The 18,153-nt window shown below is 33.8% G+C and overlaps 2 protein-coding genes across 5 annotated transcripts; both read right to left on the bottom strand.

Moving 5' to 3' along the window:
* Window positions 1-10,085, bottom strand: LOC8268386 (protein ALTERED SEED GERMINATION 2). Of its 4 annotated transcripts, none has more exons than XM_015716095.2 (20): window positions 9,867-10,085; window positions 9,004-9,072; window positions 8,641-8,718; window positions 7,668-7,802; window positions 7,453-7,560; window positions 7,167-7,295; window positions 6,285-6,400; window positions 6,079-6,196; window positions 5,408-5,513; window positions 5,078-5,223; window positions 4,795-4,965; window positions 4,586-4,696; window positions 4,330-4,441; window positions 3,710-4,050; window positions 3,337-3,427; window positions 2,619-2,714; window positions 2,050-2,120; window positions 1,845-1,972; window positions 1,071-1,182; window positions 1-316 (listed from the first exon to the last, which is right to left on the bottom strand). In XM_015716095.2, the coding sequence occupies exons 1-19, from the start codon at window positions 9,936-9,938 to the stop codon at window positions 1,095-1,097; spliced, it is 2,286 nt and encodes a 761-aa protein (XP_015571581.1). In that variant the 5' UTR covers window positions 9,939-10,085; the 3' UTR covers window positions 1-316; window positions 1,071-1,094. The 4 variants fall into 4 exon arrangements, with proteins under 4 accessions (XP_015571581.1, XP_015571580.1, XP_015571579.1 ...); XM_015716094.2 differs by having other exon boundaries at window positions 3,710-4,056; window positions 4,795-4,959; XM_015716093.2 differs by having other exon boundaries at window positions 3,710-4,056; window positions 9,867-10,084.
* Window positions 10,086-12,919: 2,834 nt separating this feature from the next.
* Window positions 12,920-16,563, bottom strand: LOC8268387 (transcription factor bHLH143). Its single transcript, XM_015716072.3, has 4 exons — window positions 16,366-16,563; window positions 15,289-15,915; window positions 14,929-15,077; window positions 12,920-14,831 (listed from the first exon to the last, which is right to left on the bottom strand). The coding sequence occupies exon 4, from the start codon at window positions 14,812-14,814 to the stop codon at window positions 13,723-13,725; it is 1,092 nt and encodes a 363-aa protein (XP_015571558.1). The 5' UTR covers window positions 14,815-14,831; window positions 14,929-15,077; window positions 15,289-15,915; window positions 16,366-16,563; the 3' UTR covers window positions 12,920-13,722.
* Window positions 16,564-18,153: the final 1,590 nt, after the last annotated feature.

The following is an 18,153-nucleotide window of genomic DNA, read 5'->3' as shown; positions in this document are numbered from 1 at the left end:
TAAAATAAAATAAATATCTATATTGAAAGAAAATCTCACCTATACATGGTATATTTTCATTAAATATACTTATATATACATAAACAAACAGAACTTTTCAAAAGAGAAAGAAAAAAATATTACAAAGAGGCTCTACAAGAAAATTTAACTCTGGCATAGCTTTATTCAGACTTCCAACTTATTTTCAGGGACACAAAAGGTTTTACAAAGTCAACTACTCGACCAATTTCCTACTGCCAATATCTTCAATCCTCTGAAATTTTGCAGAACAAATTACATACTGCTCCACTAATAACTCGAGAGATAATTTCTGCAACTGAAACAAGAAGAAAAATCAATTAGTTTGGCAATGGAAGGTCCTTGGGATGAAATGTGTGTAGGTTTTGGGACTCGTTTGACATGGAAATATGACTTGAACGAATTATATGTTGCCTCACAGATTTGAGCAGTGCAGCTACCCTGGCAGGTTGGATCAACTAGTTAATACTTACGAGAGAGACAGATATACTCCAATTTAAAGATTAACAGATACAAAATACTATGGCTTACATCCCTACTCAAAGCCCTCACTCCTTCCTTCTGAGTTTTATTTACTGCAGCTTCCTAAACTTCTCGTTTCTCAAACTTCAATTAAATCCTTGCTTAATGACCTCACTTTCTTGCTTCCTCTTTTTTTCTCTTATTCTCTTAGAAGTCCTAGATATGACAGAAATTATCATCCTCTAATTATATTGCTTATATAATATAAAAGATTCACTTGCGAACTTATTACTTGTATAAGACGGTATATAAATTATTTGAAGGTAAAGAAAAAGAAGAAACTTATCAAATTAACAGATGAAAATCTATGTGTTGCTTTTCTTTACCCTCAATTTTTCGTGTTATACAATATTCAATTGAACTGTTGTCAATCACATACATGGAAGGTTGAAAATAAATTATGGCAAGGATTTCCGTTATGCAATTGATCATATAATGCGCAAATGGTGTGCGATTATTTCTAATGCTAAAATTATTTATTTATTCTTTTCTAGAGGCCAAAATCATAAAATGAGAAGATGAGACTTAACTGGTTGCTTCAACAAAGATCACGATTAGCTCTGAGCACACTCAAGAGGGTGCAAAGTTCCTTCAGTGAATTCGTGCATCCGGAACCGCTCCAGAAGTTCAAATGGGCTGCAACTAACATCATAAATCTTGTGAAAACAATAAGTAAAGAGATATGGAGTTCTTTAAACTAACAATAAATAATCAGTAAACAAATCAGCGGCTCACACACTGTGCAAAAGGAAGTCTGGATGCAACTATTATTATTATTGTTATTATTATTTATAGATGCTCCCAATTAGATAGCCTGTATAGAGAAGTATTAAATTCATTTTTCTAGTTGAAAAAGAACAGGTACAAGAAGCTAGAAATATGGATGGATAAGTGCATGTTGGAACACAAACAATGTCTATATCGATGGTCCTGTGGATTAATAAATGGAAGAACAGATTTTGCAGGTGATACTAGATACACAAGTGAAGACCATGTTTTAGTAAGCAGAGCAACGTCGTGAGCTAAGGATTAGAAGCTCATTAACCACAAAGCTCCTAATAAAAGAATGCTAACTCAAGAAAAGCATGAAGTCTCATGTAAAAGACTTAGATTTGGGACCACATGCTCCATTATTACCATATCTTAAGCCAGTTCAGGTGATCACAAAGGGTAGTCGACCCAGTACCAAATGGGCTTCAGGGGAAGAGAAACAAACGAACAGGGGAAGAGAAAGAACTTGAAGGATAACTATTGAACCACAACAGTAAAATCTTAATGATAACTAGGGAATTTCTGATTCTTACAGGATGACTTCACGATTATGGCTTAGTCTACGCTGATTGCTTTCCATGACATCCAACACATCAGAAGTTTCTGGTCCAGCTGAGCCTCCAGCTACATTTGATGGGACAGAAGCAGTTGGGGTCCAAATCTAGAACCATGTTGCCAAATTTAGAAAACTGTATCACGATTGCTGCACCAAATACAACCATTTTCCACCAAACTGACCTTTATTGTGTTATCAATTCCACTTGTAGCCACAACACAATCAAATGGATGAGACTGCACACAGTTCAGAACTGTAGAGGGAATAAATAAATCAAAGGCGATGAACAGAGCAGTGATAAAACTAGAAATTTAGTTTGGATTGGTTGGTGGGGGGAGGAAAGCAAACTTCATAAGAGTGCTTTAAAATAATAAATATTTGACATATGAACACTAAATTTTTAGGAGGCTAAAAAAATGTAAAGTAACTATAAGAAAAGTTTAAGATCTTCAGAGATTAGAAAGTAAAATTAGAAAAAAGTTTTAAGGGCCAAGCTCAAATACGAAGAAATCATAAACAAAATCTTGAAATATTTGAAGGCCATAAAGCAAAACTTTTGGGCACGACAATATTGAGACTATCAAAAAAGAAATAGAGAATTTGGAAATTCCTTAAGAGGCTAGGGAGGGTACGAGCCCCAATCCCCCACCCTTCACCTTCTTCCCAGAAACAATCAACCCCCCCTTCCCAACACAAAAACCCCCACATCAACGTAAACCTCATTCATATTCAGTAGGCAATACATTATTACCAGCTTCATCTCCAAGAAGCATTTTTATTAGTCTACCAGTTTGCTTTTCCCAAATAAACCATCTACCATCATCACTTCCGCTGGCCACATACTCTCCTGCAAAACAATTATAGATACTTAAATCTCATTGTTTAAAGTCAGCTTTTTGTAAGAGTCAAGAAGGTATATAACCACTTGGCTGCATTTGAAAAGACACCAAACAATCAACTACACATACAGAGTGGCCGGAATGCAATTGCAGGTGCAAATACATGTTAATCATAGAAAACACCACTGGCTGCATACAGCTCGAGTAGCAAAGCCTTCTTTCTGACTATTCCATATGGTTGTTTAAAAGTGAAAATACAGTCCTTATAAATTGTTTGTAACATTTGGCTGGAATAATTGCATTTAATGAGTAATATATAAATTTGTATCAATGTTACAAAACGCTTCAGCATTTACATAAGCATTAAAAACATTAAACCAATTATTTTACGCAGGTCTTCTGTAAATGTGCACATCACATCCCTTGAGACATGCTCTTTATCAGAGTCTCCCACTCACCCCATACAATAGCAAACAGAATGCAGAAATAACAGGTTACCAATTCAAACGTCTAGCAATGTGAAGTGACATCAAATTCATTCTATCCTTGTATCAGTAACTTATATTCAAGACCAAGGCATGTATCTGTGCCTGAAGGTATATATGATTGCAAAGTATGTAAACATAATACCTCTCTCGCCCAGAAAACTGGCCTGTTTTATATCAGTTCCAACATTACAGTGGCCAACAAATCTCTGCTTCATATCAATTACTGTCTCCGGCTGCAATTTAAAACATCAGTTAATTGGAAAGAGCAGAAAGACCAAGAACTACCATGTCATGTTCAGTAGATATTTAGTAGCCCAAGCAACATGTCCATCCAAAGAGACATTTCAGCGACTAATGACTACGGACTAGTAGACTATCATGCCTGACACAGCAAATCTCAAATAGAAACAACCATCACCTTTCCCAAAGTGTACAAGTTACAAAAGAATTAATCCTATTTTGAAAAATAACACACAACAGCATGCAAGTACTCTATTGAAGATATGGATTTTAACCTGATAAGGCATCCGATCATTATGTGATGATGAAGGTGACCCACAGGAGCCATTTGTACAGCTTGTTTCTCTACTTGAGTCACCTCTTCGATGAATCCTCAAATTTAAACTTCCATGAAGAGTGTTGGGTTCAATATCACGCCCTTCATCACCAGATATTGATGTTTCAAAGTCCAGTTCCAATTCTTCATCATAGTCAGACTCTTCTCTTTCAGTTGGACCATCCTGTGAACCATCACTGGTAGCCTCTGAGCGGTAAAGTATGTCACTTAATGACAATGCTCTCCCACTTCGAGATTCAGACTTCAGGGCCCCATCATTTGCCTTGTTAGTCTTTTCAGCTTCAGCTAGTCATGCAAATTCGGATTAGATGCACATTTAAATTTAGAAGTATTAAAGGGGCACTTAATTCCTTGCCTATTCCCTTTTTCCTTAAAAAAGAAAGTAGGGAGCAAAACCTCGAGCACTGGTAGAAATTGCAAACGAAAAAGAGAAGATTAAAGTTCTACCAGAATTCGAGACAATGGAGTGGTACAGCCTAATAACATTTACTAACAGTTAATAAAGCTCAACCAGAAAGAGTTGGGGAATGGCCAAACAGAAGGTTGCAAACAACATACCTTGAGCAAGATTGTTTTTAATGTTCTCCACCCATTCTGCAATTTCAGTATCAGATGGAGCTACACATTGTGAAGCAACAGCAAAATCTAGAGCTTCTTTATATTTTCCCAACTGCAAGAAACAGAGTAAGGATGACCAAACTATAATGACCGGCCAAAAATAACAAGTATGTCAATTCAATATCATCATATTTAATTTGTCTGGATCTTGTTAATGTGTATTTTCAACACAATTGTGATCTTACAATGAAATTACCTGTGACAAAGCTTCAGACATGTAATAAAGGGCTCTAAATGAAGAGCTGTCTATTCTACGAGCATTGTAGCAATCTCTTATGGCCATGTGAACATCATTTTTCCACTTTCGCTGAAATGAAGAACAGAATAAAAAATCAATGGTTTAGAGATAATAATATTTCATATAAATGAATGGGAACATGCATCCAAAGAAAGTCTTTGAGAAACCTTAAGCAACAAGGCTGCACGTGTGCAGAGACAGTCATGCCTAATTGCAGGACTAATATCACGACCATGCCGATCCAAAACTTCATTGCATGCTTCAATGCCATAGAAAAAATTTGCACCATCATCTAAGCATTTTTCAGCAAACTGAAGCAGCTTCCTACACTTCTGAAGCTATAACAGCTATATTAGATGCTACTATATAAACAACAGAGGCACCGAACTTTCTCAATAATAACAGCATGACATATTTACCAAGAATAAACAAACAAATATACAGGTATACCGTGGAAGCAACATAGCTTTTGAAACGAAGACCATTTTTGGATATATCTGATGGTGGTGGTTGCAGTTCTAACCCATTGAGAATAGGAGCAAAGGTCATTAGTTTTGAAGCATCTCCTGTAGTATATTGCATAGAACTTCCTCCAGCTGCAAATTAACATCTAATGCTCATATCACCAAACCAACAACGGGAAAAATCTCACACGGCCATTAGGAAGTAAATTCTAGACAAAACATTATTTCCTTTAAGCCAAAGAAGCACAAGAATATCAGATTCAAAGCATTAGCATTGCCAAGAGAAGAAAAGCCCTCAAAAGACAATGAAGCATACCGTGATTTACATTCATAAGGTAAACATGCTCTCCACTGTAACTAAGTAGAACCTCATCTCCACTTGGACTAAATGTTACATGAGTTAGGTGCAAACCTGAGCGTCCCTGAAACAGAAAAAAGACTAAGCCTCACTTATGTGATGATAAATTTACCCAAAGAAAAATGATATCCTTTATAAAGCAGATGCACAGTAAAATAACTCAAATTGTTTCTATTGGCTATATATTAAACAGTTTTAGCTAATCACTATCATCCCAGGTGCTGGGTCGACTTTTCACTTTTATATCTCCCAGCTATTTTGTGAAGAATTTCGCTTAAATTTATTGTGTTATATATCAAAAGGTAGTTGTCAATTCTAATGCAATTATTTGCATAAAAATCAAAGGACAAAATATAACTGATAATAAAAAACAGATGCTGAATAAGACCAACAAAGAAAACACGATATCTAGACCAATAACCTTGTGCAACAATTGTAAGAATATTTATCAATGATAATAACTCATCTTAATAGCATAACCCATTAATAAATTGAAATGTATAACCCATGCCATTTCCTTCTTCTCTTTTTTTTTTGTTGCCCATCCAACAAACATACAAAAAAAGGAGATTGTAACTTCAATGAAAAGAAAGAATAGTAGAAAGTAAATAGTTAAGTTCACAACTGACGCGTTCAGAAAGATGCATGGGGCAAATATAGTTAACACAAGGTGGTGGCGGCATCCTTTTCCGACAAGAAGTCAGAGGAGGCAGCATCCTTCTATCATATAGACGTGCAAAGGCATCACTGGAAGCATAAAAACAAAATAAAATAAGAGAGATTAGCCAAAACATAATAAGGCTAAAAAGCTGCAGTATGATCATCAGACTATCACCTCCCACCAACTAGGAGCAAATGAGGTCGACGAGCACTGATGTCGCAAGATTTTAGAGCAAGGGTCTGTTTAGGAGGATCAACTAGTGACCTCTTTGCCCCACACCGCAAGTCAAGCTGTCATCAAATGCTAAATGTGAAAACAATATAAATATGATTAAAGGTAAAAGGATCATAAAGAGGGCGCCCAAAAGAACAAATGCAAGAGAAACTCAAGTTAACCAAACTCCATAAACATTCTTGCGGAGAGCACATAACTATAATCTGCAGAAACCAAATAACAATAACCAAGTAGCATTTGCTGAGATAAAAAACACTCCTGACCTTTATAACTTTGTGGCCAAATGCACATAGGAGTAAGTTTCTTTGGTACAATAATAGTGCAAAAAAACACTGAACGAACAACAAAATTCATGATAAGATAAATCGCACTGATTTTCATTTTTAGTTGGACATGGAAAAATAGATATTTAAAAATTATATACTTCAACATGGTAGACGCTTTTGGCACTCTCAAGAATAACATATTGAGAAAATGTAGGCTCATAATCCAGGTTCCACGCTAGCAAACATGTGGATCTGCACTATCTTAAAAGGAGAAACACAAGAAGCAACTTGCAAGTCTTTCTTCCTTGTCTCATGGTTATCACAACGAAAGATGCCAGTGAAGCAATATTAGCAAACAGCAATAACTAAGTACAGACAGACAACACTTAACAAGCAGCACAGCTTCCCAAGCATGCTAAGGTAATAAAGAGACTGTAACGAACATGGCAGGCCAGAACGAGTTTAATTAGATATGATAATATCCAAGCTGCAGTACAGCAGGAAAACAAAATCCTCAGCACAGCCAATGGAAATTTCCATATTTGTATAAACTCACTAGAACATTACGACACTCCTGGGGAGATGATCCAGCTGGTGGACAAGAAGAATCCTCCCGAAGGTCATGCTGTCTCAGTGTCCCATCTTCACTAGCACTCCAAACCACGTTGGGGTTCCCAACTTCAACCTGCAATGCAAGAGAATACAGATTAAAGTTAGCAAAAGCGAGCAAACAGTCACTTGTCAAGTGTATCAAAAAGATTGAAAACATTTTAATTTAGTTTTCATGTACATGTTATTTCAGACTTCTAAATCCCTTTGTCATCTGTCCAGTGATATCTTACCGCTAGTTTTTTTACTCTTTTAGTGTGACATTGATACAGTGCTAAGGGGGCAATGGCATTATCGTCCGGTCCTCTCCCACTCAAACGAGACAAATTAAACAACCGAACCTGGGGAAGAAGGAAGAGAAAAGAAAGAAAACATCAAGGTAATTTTACCAATATATTTAACTTGATGCAGCTAGCCACTTAAAGATTTCAATTTATCAGAAAATTACTTCTGCATCTCCAGCTCCAGAGACCACAAGCTCATCAGACGTTTCAGGAATAAATTTTGTACAGAAAATGTTTGCAGAATGCCCAGTATCTATAGAATGCAAAAGCTTTCGCCCGCTATAGCTCCATATGTTCATCTGTAAAAGATATTGAAGCATTATTTAATACATCCCACTGCAATGTGTGTATGCTTGTTAATCTGTCAATTTGAGCTTGCACACTTGGACGTACACACATGTAATTGTAAACATGCATATCCGAGCCTCTTTGTGTAACAGCGAGAGAAAGACAATATGAGAAAATTAGCAAGCGTCTCATTTAGTGTACCAAGGTCAGGAAACTATTAGTTCAAAACTTTAAGTAAGGACACTTGTCAATCAGTTTTTCCTGATCCGCACCCAAACATTAACGGCTATAATCACACTATAGAAACTGAGAACCAGAGGAGTGCCTCTTTCTGTCCACATAGGCACCAAAAAAAAAAAAGAAATTTAAGAAAAAATAGAAAATAATCTCTCCTCATGTAGATATGTGGAAAAAAAAAATGATGAAAATTGTAGAAAAATATAGTAGTATAGATCATCCCAGAGAAAGTACAAGAATATTCCAGTTTCAGCATGGCATTAGTAAAAAATTAGCAGCTAGGCCACCAATTTTTAAATTGGAATTATCCAAGGTTATCCGTCAAACAATGTTCCAGAGAAAAGGCACAAATGCATCCTATGAGGCATGCAGTCATCCAACATATAGTTGAGAATCTATAGCCTCACATACTGCCAACAACACCAAATTGGACCAATAGTCGAGGAGGCTTAACTTCCACATGCCAAACCTATATGCATGTCATCCAAATTATGAGGATTTAGGTGATACAAATTGCATGTCATCAAATGATAAGAATACATATAATGCACACAAGCAACTGATGAATTCAACTTTTTCCTAACTTCTTTTATGTAGATTATAGTATTATACCCGAGTATCATCTGATCCAGAAACCAAGAGAGAACCCGTAGAATTCCAAGCTATAGAATTGACACAACCCTGATGGCCCTGTTAGGATAAGGAAAGAGAGAAAGCTTGAGACTACAATTTAACTGAAATTAAAATTACAGGTTTCCAACAGGTAACAGATGCTACATTTCTGAAGATACAATTGCATGAATATCCAAAAACACATGGACATAATCTTTGCACCAGCCAACATAAGCCAATGATCCAACCAAGTTCAGCAGACATTTTCTGAATCTTACAAGCTTGGGGAATGCAACAAGATGTCAAAGGAAATGAGAAGGAAGAAATAACGAAGGATGGTATGAATAATGCAAATATGCTAACCTCCAATTCTCTTTCCTGGGAGAGTCTTCGTATCAATGACGAATGCATTTGTAAACTGTGATTGATATCCTACATAGAGAACAAAGCATTTCGCTTAAGCTAGTGTTAAATCTAAATGAAACATTCCTTACAATACAAAATCATACTTGAAGAACTTGCTTCCTTGAAGAAACAAACTTCTATTGAAATGATAATGCGAATGACAAAAACAAACTCACACTCAGCAGACACACCATGCCCTCTCTCCCTCTCCTCATAGTTTAATTTGTAAGAAACGACTAAAAGGAAAATCGGAGAGAAACTCAATGGCGGTGGACTCATTCTTGTAAGAGAAAACCCCCACACAAGTGTCCATACTTTCGAAATAGTCCATGGTGCCAATGTTTGATATTTAACTTACTCTTTCAACTAAAACAAACTCCTAAGATTAAAAAGAAAATATACATACATACATATATATATATTGAACAAATAAAATAGTTGATAGAGAGAAGTCTCTTCTTTTCTAGATACCAGTCCTCAGCTCCAAATAATTCTTAATATATGTAACTGTTTAGAAGAAATAAGAGCTAAAAGACCAACACGAAATTCTCATTCCCTCGATTAACACTCCAACAACAACAACTATCTAAATCTCAACTCAAGCACAAATGCTAAACTTACATTACCTCAGCAACACACTCCAATTCAGCATTCCAAAATTTTCTATAATCAGAATCAAGAACCTAAACATTCTTTGGCGTGTTCCAAAAGATTTTTAAGAAAATTAAAAGATAAAAAAAGAAAATCTCAGATTTTCCAATTAAATAATAAACAGAAAAATAAATAAATAATAAGACGAATCTCAAAGTGAGAGAAAATACACGACGAGAATCGAAGTATCTGGTTTCGAGGAAATTATAGATATTGCCGTCGTGAAAACCGCATGTATCCATTTTGGCTTCTTCTTGAATAGCAACAAACCCTAGCTTCGATCGAAATTGGATGATTGATTGATCGCTCTAATAAAAAAGCGTAATTGGTTTGATCGTAATGCTTATGTATGTTTACACCAGTGTCACTAATTGCTCTGTGTTTGTAGGAAGAATGATTAAGATAAAATTATATATTATTATTATGGCAAAACCCATTTTAAACCCCATAACTTTCAATATTTGTTTTATTAATCCTTCGAACTTCAATTATATTGCATCAAACCCTAATATTTGTATTTTTGTACTCATAACTTACTTATTTCATGGTCTAAAGATTTGACTGATGTCTTTAAAGAAGAGTTGCCAAACTCATCGTTAACCCCTTTAACCATTGTTACCTCATGAGGTAAGCCCAGATTCAATAGTTAATACTAATATTTTGAAAAATATGTTATAGTATAAATATTGTGTCTAACATTCTCTTTAGCACATATGAGATTATTAGTTTTAGTCCTTATTTAATCATATATTACAGCACTAATTAAAATAATAATTTCTTTTAATAATAATGCAATTCTAGTCAACTCCACATTTTTAGAATGTGACATATTGGCTTATGAGTCCTTATTTAATTATATATTATAATATTAATTAAAACAATAACTTTTTTTAATAGTAATGCAATTCTAGTCAACTACCTTTTCAGAGTGTGACAGACTGATTTATGATACTCGGTTATTAAGAATAATGCAAACTCAATGTGGGAATTTGATATTTTCAAATTATACAATTATTTTGAACATACTAATGATAATAAATTTTATTGATTATTTTGACTAAAATGATTTATTTCCAATTTTAAACATTAAAAATAAACATCACAACTAAATAGTGAATGGATATGGGGTTCATTCTTAAACTAATTGGTTGATTAGCTCAGGGGATCACGGCAATTTTACCTTAACTATTTTTATGTTCAGCCCTTGAATTCTTAAAAATTATTTTATTAAGTTTTCAAATTTCAATTACGTTGATGCATTCAATAATGACTTAATTCACGATATAAGGCAATTGATTAACATCATGAAAAAAAGAAGAAGCAAAACTCTAAAATTTTATATTTTATTCTATTAAACCCATGGACCTCAATTATATTGCATAAAGTGACTACATTTTTGTTTATAAATAAAGTAGAAACTTATTTCAGAATAATGAATTACACACGCGAGGAAGGAGCTTAAGCTTTCAAAAATTATGATAAAAATATTGCGATATAAACATAATTTGCCATTCATGGATGGTCTTTAGATGTATTTGGATCGAAGCTGAGACTAGAATTAGCGTTTTTAGATGGTTGGAAGTTGATCATCTTGACCATGACTAGTTTGTGCAAATATCCAATTTCTATGTTAGGGATTCATAAGGAAATTGAAAAGAATAAATTTTGTTTTGTGAATATATTAGTTAAGGATAAAAGAGTATTGAAATTAATAAAAAGTTTAAAATGATACATTTATTTCATAAGACTATATTTTTTCTCTAAATAAAAAATTTGTTTATGTTAGTTTTTTTCATCACTATTAGTCATGGAAAATGGTTTATACAGTAAATAAGAATAAAAATATAAGGACTTAATAGAATATAGTTAAAGTTCAAGGCTCAATAAAACAAAACACATAAAAAAGTTGAAGGTCTAAGAATGAGTTTTGTCGACTTTTCTTTTAATGGTATTAGAAAAATTTGTTTACAGAAGCGAAACAAGTTCTGAACGTAGAAAGAAGAATAGAAAGCTAATGCAGTATAATTGAAGTTTAGGGGTTTATTAAACAAATTCTAGTACATTGAACTAGAAGAAAGTAGAGTTGGGCTATGGTTTGGACCATTAGCGCTGTAGCATGGCCTGGAACGGGGAATCTTAAATAGTAAATCGACAGCCCAAGTTTCCAACATAATTGGGTGTGGGCGACCCATCCATCCCCCTTCCTCACAGTAATAGCACCCAAAGAACAAAAGAAAAAAAGAAAAGGAAAAGCTACTGTAAAAAGGGACCACAACACTCGATGGATTGCAAAATAATATACCAGCTTATCAAGTAAGCTGAAGTTGATACACAAATCGAATATGAAAAAGTGGTTTGGACCCTTTTCTTGAAAATGAATATTTTGCTTATCAAATTGGAACAAACCTCAACATTAAGGAAAGCTATTTTTGTTCTTATGCAAAAGGATTGTCAAAAGAATATTTTTATTTGAAATCTCTTAATTTTATCTGAAACAGAAGAATATATTCTTCCCACAAAATATTCCAATTGGGTACGGTTGTCAATTTTCACTTATGTCTATCTCATAATGTAAAAAGTTATCAAGAGTTTTTCCAAATTTCCAAGGGTAGTTGGAAGAGAGAAAAAAGAAGAAGAAGAAGAAGAAGAAGAAGAAAACATCCCAATGCAGTCTTATTTTCAAAAAAGGGTTACTAATATATAATACCATACTTCTTAACAGAACATTTTGTGAGAGGGTTGCGTTTAAACTTAAGAACTTTTCAAGGGAAGTTATAATAGGAAAGCGAGAGAAAAAGACTTGAAGAAAACAACACTAATCCTCAATGGTAAACTTCTATTCCCAATTTTGTTTGGTATGCCATATTTAAAACAAATTTATTGATTAAATTTAAAATAAATAATTGAAAAGGCTATTATGTCATAACTATACTATGCACTTTTAGAAAAATAAAATTATTTTGTATTAAATTTAAGTTTATTCAAACATGAGAGAGAGAGCAAACGAGTGAAGAGTTAGAAGGAAAACCCGTGCCTCTCAATGGCTCAATCACATGGGCTATCTTTCCTTCCCCAAATAATGCAACATCGTGGTCCCCTCATAAAACCCATCATTTCCAGGCGGACTTGGAAGTTTTTGTACCATTTCACACACTAACACATCGCTGTCTCATTATCATAAATATGGGCATGCTACGTATGTACATAAGCATAAAGACAAGGATAAAACCAATCCCAAATACAAATTACATCCCAACCAAAAAATAATACAAAAGTCACTTAATGAAGGCAAACAAACAACAGAAAATGTTCGTTCAGGATCAAATTACAGTACCCATTAAAAAGGGAAGCCTTTGCTCGTGGAATGGCGAATCAAAGGCCCCCCCAGGACCAGGCAGGAGGTTGCCAAGATGAATGCATATAAGATGAAGGGAGGCCCTCACTCGTGCAATGTTACACATCAAGAAAGTGATACCGATAATGCTCCACAAAAGAAAAGAAAAGAAAAGAAAATTGACAAGAATACAAAAAGGATGAGAGAAAGTGAAGATTGGGTCCCAAAACACCAAAGCAGCGTGCATTCATCCTTCTTTCTGTTGGGTCCCTTTTATTTAGAAAATACTAGTCTTCTCATTCACACAGCCAATTTTCTCCCACGCCCTGGTGTGAGTGCTACTACTTTCTCTAGGCCCTAAGACACGGTTTAATGATTCAACTTCTTCCTTTATTCGGGCATAATATGCTGCACTTTAACTCCCCCTTTACAGGGACTATGGATAATATTTGACAACCCAAGCTTGCTGATTTCAAACTTAATCATTTGACTAGAGACTAATCAAAATAGAGGTTCAACTGTCCCGTCATTCCGATTTGTATTATATCCACTGCAGGCAAACACTTTTATTCCCATTTCATATCTCATATTTACCTGATCCCTTTTTCTTCCACATGCCAATAACTTCTTCTAATTAACTGGTGAATGATAACTTCTAGTACTGCTACTGCTGCTTGATACAGCTTGACTACTTATGGAGCATCAAGTCCTAATGCTTTTGCTTTGACTTTCAAGGATTTCAAGTAACCAATAGCTTCGTCAAGAACCACAATTGCATCCTTGCCCTTGCCACCTGGAATTATGTTCTGCAGAATGTTCACGGTGTCTCGAATTTTCTCTTTTCTCATCTTCTTGTTGCTAGATTCAGAACCCATCTCACTGGATGCCCAATACAAACCATCATCACATCTAGATTCAGCATCATTCTCATACTCAAAGCTTATGACAGGCTTCACTGAATTAGCAGTATCCATTAGAGCTGGTACATCACTGAATCCTCCATCAAACAATTTTCGCTTCTTAGTTGAACCACCAGAACTCGCTACCTCTTCGGTGCTTCCCTTAAACCAATCTTGATTATTGTGAGCTGTCATTGTACTAGGCGAATGACCTGTACTAGTAACTTCATCATCTTCAGTATAATCACTATCATCATCGGAATAAAGTAGAGCATTCAGCTCATCAGTGTCTTCATGCATCTCACTTTGCAAATCAGCACCATCATTTTCACCGAGTTGGTCAGGGGCAATTGCCCTCAAATGGATATTCAGATTTTCCTTAGTTCCAGGATCTTCCCTCTTCAAATTACATGCCCCAGTTGGTTTTCGACCCCAAGAAGTAAAGCCCGGGACAGGAGTCCCAATCCCAGAACTAAATATCAAAGTTGTTTGATCACCTGACTGATCAAACACAAGGAATCTCTTCTGAGAACACCCAGACTCTACCTTGGGTGTGAAGACCTCCTTATTATTGCCATTGGCGGCCGCAGGTAGCCTCTCCTTGAAACCAGAGTTTAAAGAAGGTGCAAAAGCATGGCGGAAACGAGGCAAACAGTAAAACCAACCATGAGGTTCATTTGCTTGAGCAACAAATGAATAAGGAGGGTCAAAGGATGGATACGCAGGTAAAGTCCCTTTAATAGAAACCATGTCAGAACCGGGATTCATAACTGAAGGGATTGTTCGATGATGCTCAACGTTAAAGGGAGCACCCAAATAATTCAAATTGGACGATTGCCAATCAAATTGTTGCCGAGGATAACAGGATCCCCAGTCCTCACCCATCCAACCAAAACAATCACCTACATATAAGAATGGGAAATGATTTTAAAGCACATACTCCAACAATCTGAAGAAATTCTAACGAGAATTTTACATAATTAGGCAAATAATACGTACCCAAAGGATTTCTGCAGTAGTAAATGCCGTTATTCACTTGTTTCTTTCAATAATAATAGAAAAAACAAAAGACTCCAGCTTAACTTGAAAACGGACGGCTAAAACTAAATCTACGTAACAGGTTTAAGCAAATGACGGAAATATTCAGCCTGGTAAGCATCCAAGAAAGAACAAACATATCAGTAAGAGAATGACATAGCACAAACTCTACAGCCATTATTATCAGCAATAAATGATACGTAAAAGGAATCTCATCCCAAATAAAAAAGAGAATATTAACCCACCAACGCAATATACAAACAAAAGGAATCATATTCTTATAGAAGACTGATAGAAAGAATAAAATTATCTTTGACTAACCTGGCAATCTTGAAGAGGTTGAAAGCATGCTATGACTCTAACTATAATGGTGGCACTTCCAGCAATCCCATTTTCGTGTTTCAATGCCCGAAAATTTGTTTGGCTCGCTGCTTGGCACACCATAACTACTTCCCAACCGTTCGATATGATAAAGAAAGAGCAAGAATTGAACTTTCACAGGACAATGAACTGAATGCGAACAATTTTCGTAGACTAGGCAAATATCACTTGTACAACTGAAAGCGAGATCTAAAAACAAAAAGACACCCAATAAACTATGCTAGAAAGAGCAACAAAAAAGCTAATTTATGCTCACAAGCAAGAGAGAGGAGTGGTTTTGCAATTCACAGAAAGAAAGATCCCCTACTTCAGCTAATCTGGCGGACATAGCAGGGAATTACAATAAAGAAAGTGGATCCCATGGAAACTAACTGTACTAAAAGCTGCAGAATTTGAAGTTTGGTAACTGATTTAAGGAACAAGTTACAGGATAACTCTACAATAGAGGTTCAAGGAGATAACTTTACGATATACATCAACAGAAAGACTCAAAAACCACCGCATACTGTTTCAGTTTGCCAAGAGATCGCCACAGTTTTTTCTTGCAGCAATACCCTCTTTAATAACCTGCAAAAAGCATTCGAATCTTTAGTTTCATGAATATACTTTTAAATTTGGCCATCAAGAACAGAAAGATATTACATAAGCAGTAAATAGTAAAGCTCTTTAAATTAAGAAATGACTAATTAATTTGAAAAACTTCTTTGGTAAAATCAAGTACAAATCAAAAACCAGCTCATTGCAATTATGTAAACAGCCACAATAAAGATCTGACTTTTAACAACAGAGTTCTAATAACGATAGAAAACCAGAAAATCAGCAGAGCAAAGAGATCTTGTCATCGATAGCTGTTCGTTTAGAAAAACAAAGAAGATAATATAGACAATTTTTACCAAAACCCATTTGCCAAAAATTATGAACAAGATCAAGTTAAATTCTCAAGACTAAAATGATCAAGGATTATAAAAACTAACAACAGAAAATCAAGAAAAGACAGAAACTAAAGTGAACACTTACAGCGAAGAAAGAACCCGATTTAGAGACCAAAATATCTTGAAGCTGACTAACTCAAGAAACTCCAAAGGAAGCTCAGATCGAACAACACACAAACAGATACCCAAGAAAATCAGGGGAAGAAGAAAAATAAAAACAAAAGCTTTGCAATTAGAGAGAAAAAAAAGAGAGCAGTCAAAGTCGAAATATTGCGAGTGCACGGAAGCTAAGGTTATATAGAAACTATATTGACAAAAATAACCCTGAAGCATAGCATAATAAACTATGGTGATGGTAAATAAATGGTTGTATTAACTTTTCTCTCAAAAAAAAAAAATCGACAAAAGAGGTGATTATTTGGTACGTGCGTGCGTGAGGAGTGCACGCAAGGTATTAGTGTAGAATGATGATGCACTGTAACATAACCCATTTCTTTCTCTCACTCCATCTACTATTATTATTATGATTTGGATTTTTCCCTTTTTCTTTTATTTCTTTTAATTTATTTATTTTTTCTTTCAGTTCCAACTTCCAACCCAACCATACATGTCCCTTAGTTTAAATAATTTTTGTTTGGACTAAAAATATTCTGTACACCTTCTCTGGGGACCAATCCCATCAAATTAAATTTTTGCTTTTATGCATTTTTTTATTTTCTAAAATTTACTTTTTTTTAAATAATTTGGACAAAGAAATATGCATGTACACACACAAAAAAAAAGTAATTATTTTCGAATTCATAAAAAAATAAAATCTATTGCGCCTTCGTATTTTAATATAACCAAGCTCAAATTAATTTACCATTTTAATATTTTTAATTATATATCATATTATAATATTATTATTTAAATTATTTTTTATAATGTTTAAATTAAATATCTATAAAAATTTTATATTTGAAAATAATTATCTAATCTAAAAAATATCCTTACTTACCTATTAGTTTTTTTTTATATATGAATAAGAAGAGATGGCTTTTATTTTGAGATTTTATGCAAGTTGGAATCTACACCTACAATTAGCCTAAGCTTATAAATATTCATAATGATTAATATTAAATAACAAAATATATATTTATTATATTATTTATTGGACGTAAAGAAAAATTTATATAACATATAATTTCACCTATAAAACCTGTAGCTTATTTTATATAACTTCATTTAGCGATATTTTATAAATTTATATTACGTAATTCTGTAATAATAAAACAATATATAATATTAAAATAGCAGTATTTATATCAAAATTAGTTATAAATGATAATTTAAAAGTAATTGTAAAAATAAATTCTAATAATATATGTAATGAAAATCTATGATTTATTTAAGAAAAATATTTTATAATAAATTATTATAAACATAATACATAATATAATTATCACATAACGATTAAATTGTTTAATTATGTTCTAGCGAAATAAATGTTAGACACCATATGTGTTTTAAGAATATTTTACAATAATAAATAAAGTAATTTAGATTGTAAAAAGTAAATTTTAGAAAAACTCATGACATGTCAAATAATTTATTTATCAATGGAATGAGTAAAAAAATTAAATCCATATATATATATATATATACAATAATAAAAAATAGATAAGTACTTTAAAGAAATTATAAAAAAAAAGATATGAAATCTTTTTTACATTTACACATAAAAGGGGATATGCCCCCATAAATTTAGCCATATATATTTTAATTTGAGTAAAATTTTAAATTATATTTTTTTATTTTTAATATTATTCATACTTAGGTAAATATGAACTTATTAATTATCGTTAATCAAATATCTATATTCTTTTTTAAAAAA

The sequence above is a fragment of the Ricinus communis genome, chromosome 2, assembly GCF_019578655.1.
Source record: "Ricinus communis isolate WT05 ecotype wild-type chromosome 2, ASM1957865v1, whole genome shotgun sequence".
In the NCBI taxonomy this organism is placed as follows: Eukaryota; Viridiplantae; Streptophyta; class Magnoliopsida; order Malpighiales; family Euphorbiaceae; genus Ricinus; species Ricinus communis.
The sequence above is the reverse complement of the archived record's forward strand: the minus strand, read 5'-3'. Positions and strand labels throughout refer to the sequence as shown.